The sequence below is a fragment of the Etheostoma spectabile genome, chromosome 19, assembly GCF_008692095.1.
Source record: "Etheostoma spectabile isolate EspeVRDwgs_2016 chromosome 19, UIUC_Espe_1.0, whole genome shotgun sequence".
Classification (NCBI taxonomy): Eukaryota; Metazoa; Chordata; class Actinopteri; order Perciformes; family Percidae; genus Etheostoma; species Etheostoma spectabile.
Genome location: NC_045751.1, coordinates 9,874,751 through 9,882,014, shown reverse-complemented (window position 1 = coordinate 9,882,014; position 7,264 = coordinate 9,874,751). Strand labels below are relative to the sequence as shown.

General features: G+C 41.0%; 1 protein-coding gene across 2 annotated transcripts in view; it reads left to right on the top strand.

The window, feature by feature from the left end:
- Positions 1–577: 577 nt before the first annotated feature.
- The window catches only part of usp12b (ubiquitin specific peptidase 12b), a 32,840-nt gene continuing 26,153 nt past the window's right edge, over positions 578–7,264 (top strand). For both annotated transcript variants that reach the window (XR_004326781.1, XM_032499441.1), the window contains exons 1-3: positions 578–802; positions 5,400–5,480; positions 6,424–6,507. Coding sequence is in view for 1 of the 2 variants with exons in the window: in XM_032499441.1 (XP_032355332.1) it covers positions 755–802; positions 5,400–5,480; positions 6,424–6,507 (213 nt within the window). In the remaining variant the exon portion in view is untranslated. The remainder of the gene's footprint in view (positions 803–5,399; positions 5,481–6,423; positions 6,508–7,264) is intronic.

Sequence of the window (7,264 nt, the reverse complement as noted above, 5' to 3'; positions counted from 1 at the left end):
TAGTGTAACTACAACATGCTCATGTTCCACCAAAACAAGTTCTTCCAAAAGCAATTTTGCAGAGGCGCTGTACATGCTGCACACGATTGTGATTGGTTGACAGAAGTGCACCAGAGGATGTTTTCTCCAATCTCTGCATGTTGTGGACTAGCCAGACCCTCCTCTGCAGCGCTTGTAGGTCTGGCAATGTGAGTTAAACTTCAACTAAAAATATATTTTGCTACTAGGATAAAAAGGAAAAAAGGACATTTTGACAGTTGTAAATACTTTAATAGTAGGCCTATATTGTCACTTTTCCTGTGTATACTTTACTTACTGTTTTACCACCTGTTTACATCTCTATACAGTATATATATATATATTTGTTACTTCTCATTATGCATATACATTCACTACATCTTGTACTTGTACTACTTGTTGACATTCAGTTTATTTGCTTCTGCAGTTACTGCACACTGTCTACCACAAATATATTGTTGTTTCAATTTATGTTATCTTTGATCAAACTTTTATTGGGGATTAGTATTGAAAATCAATACTTCAAAATAATTATTCATTAACTTTGCTTCTGTTGTCAGAATCAGGGACATTTATTTATTTTCAGTTGGCGTATTATTTTGAAATTGAAAACCGGAAGTCGTGCACGCTTCTCAGTGCAGTTTGACAGCACTGTGCAGAAGGCTCTCCCGGAACTCTGCAGCCGCATCGGCTCTAATTTCAATATCGGGGTTCGGTCCAACATGGCGGCTTACGGATGGAAATACTGATGACAGTCCGAAAGATTGCCTCGATTTGTACGATGGTAAGGAGCTTATATTCGGCTTTAACGTTGGTATTTTTGCGCTGCGCCTCTATCCTGTGCCGGGGCTAATAACTCTGGACAGCTAAAGATAGCTGCTCTGTTAGCCTGTTTGCTAACATTACAGGGCAACATGATAATAACACACAGGGTTTCCAGAAAGTTGTAGCCTTTTAACAATTAGCTCTCCAGCTCCGGAGATATTCGTGTTTAGTTTTAAAACAGGGTGTTACTAAGCACTAACCAAGCTTGTTTGGCAGTTTATTACCCAGCTTGTAACAGTAGTTTGGTTATGCGAGAAGGGCGAAAACTAGCTAGCTCTGCTGCATTCAAGTGGTGTTGAAGTAATCGGTAAAAGTAAATCCCTATGGGGAACATTCTCGTGTATTCCCTCTTAATTTGAAACAACAACTCGGAAAGTCGGCGAAATATTTGCCACACGACTTCCTGAGTTGGCGTCATATTACGCAGTAACAGGGTGGACGAAAATAAACGTAAGGTTAATAATAAGAAACCTTTTTATAAATTCACGTATTGTATATACAGTTTTGCTCACATGTAATTCGTAACATAACATTAGGTTGTAACTAGGCCTGCACGATATTGGAACAAAAACTGACATTGCAATATTTTTTTTTCATTCGATATATATTGCGATATGAAAAAAAGACATTGTTACTAGATGACATAAATCGCTCTATTTAGAAATAATAATACATAATTCTCGATTATTGGGGTGATTTTGTATTATCTACATAGATAATAAAAAAAGGAAAAAGGAACTTTTCCTATGTGAACCATTCTTTGTTAAACTTTAATGCTTTACAAACACCAAAGCAAGTAAGCGCTGTGACTTCTGAAGAGATGTTGAAGAGGGACATTGGATGGTTAAATAGAATGGTTGGCTGACATGACACATATTTATTCATATAATTCTATCAATCCGGGCTAAAGTGAATGATAGTAATAATACATGCATGTTGCTTTCTCTAAATTTCAGGTTGTGGTTGACTAAGCTGTGCCTGCTTCTTAGTTAGATAAAGGCCCAATCCCAAAGTGCGGACTCAGACTCACAGACTTTGGTGTGTGTTCTCGCGAAATTTGTGAGGGCTCAGGGTTGTCCCAATGTTGAATTTCAAAGGGCGTGAGGGTTTGAGTACACATTTACCGAGCCCTTCACCAAAGGGAATTTCCCACAGTTCAAAGCATTTACCGCGGAGACCATAGGGAAATCCGGAAATTACAAAAGTAAACAACAGCACGACACATGACCATGGACCGGAACGGACCTGTTGTCTAGTTTTGTGAAAAAAAAAAAAAAAATTGGAATCAAGCAGCCATCTCCTGGGCCTTGGCCGGGTGGAAAGCAACAAACTTAAAATGAAAATTCCCAAACCGGCAAGTGTCAGCAACATCTTTGTTATTAAACGTTGCCGAGGTAACATGTGATCTCGTGAAGTGCTGTCCCAATCCCTATTATACCTATCTGAGCCCTTGTGGCCTCACTCACTTAGCATCTGAGATCAATTAAGTCTGTGAACATATATTGAAACCATCGATCAGTAATTTAGCGGCCCCCTCCACAGCAACTCTGAGGACCCTCTACGGGTCCCGCCGGACTCCTCTAAGCAATTTAAAATATTCTCCTCTCGTTGTTCCCAGTTAACGGTGAAAGCCTCATGCTGTGTATTTAGTTCTGCACATCCAATGCTTTCATTTAATTAAACCTTAACTAGTCTTCTGTTCCTAAATGGCTTTTTAGAAGGTTTTAATAATAGGATACTTTGTATTGATCAATGTCAGAGGTTAGGATCAGGCAGATGCAGTCTTTTCATCTTGTGTGTGTGTGTGTGTGTGTGTGTGTGTGTGTGTGTGTGTGTGTGTGAGAGACAGTAAGCGGGTGGCACATGCCCAGTGTTTTAAAGACCACACACTAGGCCGTGTAACCCCTTTTTAAGTGTGAAGGCCAGCATACTTGTGAGGCAAATTACCAGCACCCACTAACCATGCAACATATCAGCTGTGGCTGGCAGGTTTGTTCAGTCTGTTTGCCACTTTGGCAGTCTACCAGTTGCAGCCCGGAAGGTATTTGCTTTTCAGAAAATCAATTTTTCTGTTGAACCCGTGAAAGTCAATAATAGGGCTTCAAAAACCTGAGCTGGCCAGTTGCATCTTAGGTTCCACACTGTAGCAGCACTTTGGGGAATAATGTTGATGTTCTTAAAGAAGGAAGAAGTAGTTTACGGTCAATAGAGTTCTTATTGTTTAATTCACTCAGTGTATGACGGTCCAGTCATATCAGTTGACTGTAATTCTGCATTAAAAACAATTTGAAGATAGTCTAATCTCATAGGCCTGTATTTTCCAGCACAGGAGAGAGAGAGAGAGAGAGAGACGAGAGAGAGAGAAGGAGAAGAGAAGAGAGAGAGATGAGAGAGAGAGAGAGAGAGAGAGAGAGAGAGAGAGAGAGAGAGAGAGCATGAACTCAAAAGTGCATAATAAATAGGTGTAAAGCCCATTCAGGCCAGGAAAATAATAAATTATTAGAGAGAGAGAGAGGAAACGTGTGTAACTGCTTTGAGATCATAGAATGTAAATAAAATGTCTATGTTTGAGATCTCTATGTCATTGGCTCAGGTCACAGGTGATACCCAATCAGCAGGGACGTGTCTGTAAACTCGTGGTGATAAAAAGGCAGAGCGCTCTCTCCCCGTGGGGGGGGGGGGGGGGGGGGGATCGAGCCGTACCACTTAGCGTTCCCTTTAGAGGCCTGGACAACTTCCGTTGTGTGATCTGGATGCAGCGTTTTTTTGTTGCATTTGTTTTTCGGGGATCGTGGGCTTTTCTTTTTTCCGTCGTTTCTGTATTTGCAGCGCGTTTATGTATTTTGTTGCACGTGTGTTGTCAAAGTTACAAAGTTGTTTTCTTAATTTGTGTTTCATTAAGTGTCGCCGTCATTCTCTGACGACACATTACAACTTTAATATCATAATTATACCGCCAGAAGAGTCAGACCACTATGTCCACTTAGTGCTAAGGAAGTTCTCGTCCATGTTGCCTAAAAATTAAGACTGAATGTAAGGAGCACTATTTGACACAACAGCAGTAATTTCTCCACAGCACAAGGTCCATTTAGTAGCTGTTCTGGAGCCTTAGATTGTCATATTTCTGCAGATTTCTAAACATATTTTTGACATCCTTGTACAGGCTAATTATTTATTTATTTTGTCAAATTAAAACAAGGTTCAAGAAACGTTTCTTTTCTACAAAGCAGACTATAAGGTTGTCATAACACTATTTTTCATCAGAACATCTTCCTGACTGATCTCATGAAGAATATCTATGATCACAGTGTCTAACAACGCAGTCCTTTAGCTCCGCTGTCTGGAATCTCGTTTTCACTGACGCTGGTGTCTTTCAGACGTTTTTTAAAGCTGCCCTGCACAGCCAGCAGTGGACTTCCATTTCCATCAACTCAGGAAACAGAGTCATTTCAAACCTGAAAAACATAAATAAATTCAAGCGTGTGTTTACAGCCCATATTGAAGCAATAGTTTTCCTGTTTTCCAGGCCCAAATTTGCCTTCTTCTCCGTTTGCATTTCCGACATCGTGTGCTCTGGATTTGTTTCCAACACTGCGCTGTTTGGACGTTGTGTTGTTGGATAAATAACCTTCAGCCACACATTCATTTGCTCTCCTGTTGTTGACTTTACATGGACTGCATAATGATGAGTAACAACTCAGTGGCTCCACCTATGTAGTCACTCACCTCTGAAGGAAAAGCTGGTTGCATGGTTAAAATCATCATTGTCCCCCTTCTTTGTCTTTCACTCTGTCTCTCTCTCCTGCCTTCATATAGCATTTGTTTTCTAGAAGCTGCTTTTATCCAAAGCAACTTACAATTGCAATATATGTCAGAGGCCGCACGCCTCTGGAGCAACTAGGGGTTAAGGGCCTTGCTCAGGGACACATTGGTTGATGTATTGCAGTGGGAATCGAACTCTGGTCCATGTTTTTGACAACGATTCTGAGATCTGATGATTAACCTATTATGTAAAAAGGGATTTCAGCCTTTACAATACAAACATGGTTTTCATTACAATATCAGGAAGTGGGCTATACTAACAACAGCACCATCTGCATGTGATAACAGACGGTATAGCTTGTCTATTTTGACTCCTTTTACCTTGACATTTTATGGCCTGACATTGATCATAGATACTGTATGTTTTGCTCCCACATGTAACGTAACTCAACTTTAACGCTGAATTCATGTGATGTCTTGTAATATAAGGAAATGTGAAGTTTGTATAAAAACTAATGACAAGAATTACGATTTTACGGAGAAATGAAGCCGGGAACACAGCTGCAACAAACAGATGGTCGACAGTCCAGCGGAGCAGAGAGAAAGTAGGGCAGGAAAACAGAAAACAAGGATGAGGAAACAAAAGGACCAGGGAGGGATTCCTGATGCATAATTTTACATAAAATAAACATTCATTTTACTATTTTACTTTACTGTGTCACTCGTTGTACATGCACATCTTTGTTTTTAACCACAGACGATATCCATTAAATGTTTCTCTTTTTCTTCTTCAGGGCGCCAATGCCTCTGCCTTGGAAAAGGAGATTGGACCGGAACAGTTTCCCGTTAATGAACACTACTTTGGATTAGTCAACGTAAGTGTCAGTCAAGAGCATGAATTACTGCCCCTCAAATGGTATAAAATGGTACCAAATATTGCTAAAACAAGTACAACAACACATGTCAGGAACATGCCCTTCCCTTGAGGCTGATTTATGGTCCTACGGAGACTCCCCGCAGAGCTTTCTGCGTAGCCTACGTAAGTGGCCCAAAGTTTATACTTATGTGTCGATCTCTTTAAGAGAATAGCAGGGCCGGAGTGTGTGGTAGAGTGAGTGAGAGACTGACAGTGACTAGCTTCGGAGCGAGTAGCGTCTCTAGAGTCATAGTGAGAGGAACAAAGTGTCTCCCTTGTGCTTCCTGACCACGGTGGGAGATCTGTAGCAGGAAAAGTTAACCCTCTCCTTGATGTCGTGTTGTTTATGGAGATGAGAACCAGGAAATGAGTCAGGGGAAATCTAGTCTATATTCTTCGTGTTCCACTTCCGGGATTGCTCCGGTTCTGCAGGAAATTCTGCCGGATGCATGTTTTTTTTCTCTTCCTTCCGCTTTCTTTGTGTTGGAATTTTAAATTTGATGGATTCATGAGGACTATGGTAACCTGCTCCTCAGGTCTCAGCAGGGTAAATGCAGACAGCTAGCTAGACTATCTGTCCAATCTGAGTTTTCTGTTGCACGACTAAAACAACCTTTGAACGTACACATGTTCCACCAAAACAACTTCCCCTTCCAGAGGCCATTTTGCAGAGGGGCCGTCGCTCTGTCTGGCACTTAGCGCTGTAAAAAGAAGATTTTTTTTTTTTTTTGGGTCTGGCAAAGGGGGACTAGAGGGAAGTCAACGCGTGCATGGCCGTAGCTCCACATACCTACATATGCACCCACGCTGTTGATTTAACGCAGAAGCATAAATCAGCCGTCAGTCCTGTATCTATATTTCTCTCCGTGTTTCTCATTCTCTCTCTTGTTTCTTTTTTCTAGTTTGGCAACACCTGCTACTGTAACTCAGTGCTGCAGGCTCTGTATTTCTGTCGACCGTTCAGGGAGAAGGTGTTGGCGTACAAGGTAAGTGATGAGAGACCCACCATAGCTGTATCGCCCAGCAGTGTTTCTGTCCTCGTATTTGTACAGTGGACTAAAGACTCCTACTAAAAGAATGCACTAAAATACCCCCGAAAATAATAATGGATCAGCCCGAATATAAGACACTTGTTTTTTCTGGATAACATGTTTTGAAAAGCGGGATGGTGTATTATACTCAAGGACTAAATATTTAAATATTCAGCAGAGATATGGAGCGAGGCCCAGTCCCTGTACTACAGAGGGAACTAGCATTAAGAGAGTGTTTTATTATGGGTTGTTTGTAGCAATAATGTCTCGGTTTATAAGTTAGACGGCTAAGTGCTAATAAAGAAAAACAATGATTTATCACAACTTGTGTTTTTCTTTTCATAGTCAGCTAAAAATGTGAAAACAGCCAACAATGTGACAGCTGTAGCTCAGTCTGTAAAAACTTGGCTTGGGAACTGGAGGGTTGCCAGTTCAAATCCCCGCATGGACAAAGTACAGAGTGTGGATTGGTTTTGTTGAGCAAGGCACCAAGCGCCCAACGGCTTGGAAGTGCCATCTGTACACAATGAATGTATATAGGTCCTGTTTACATATGTAAAATATATATATAATTTCTCCCTGCAGGATTATTAAAATATACTTTCTTCTTCAAAATTGAGCTGTCAGAAAATCCGACCGTGGGGAACAACTGGCAAGTGTTCGGCCAGATTATCTAACCCACTTTGAAGGAGGTGCAACTGAAAATGTGTGT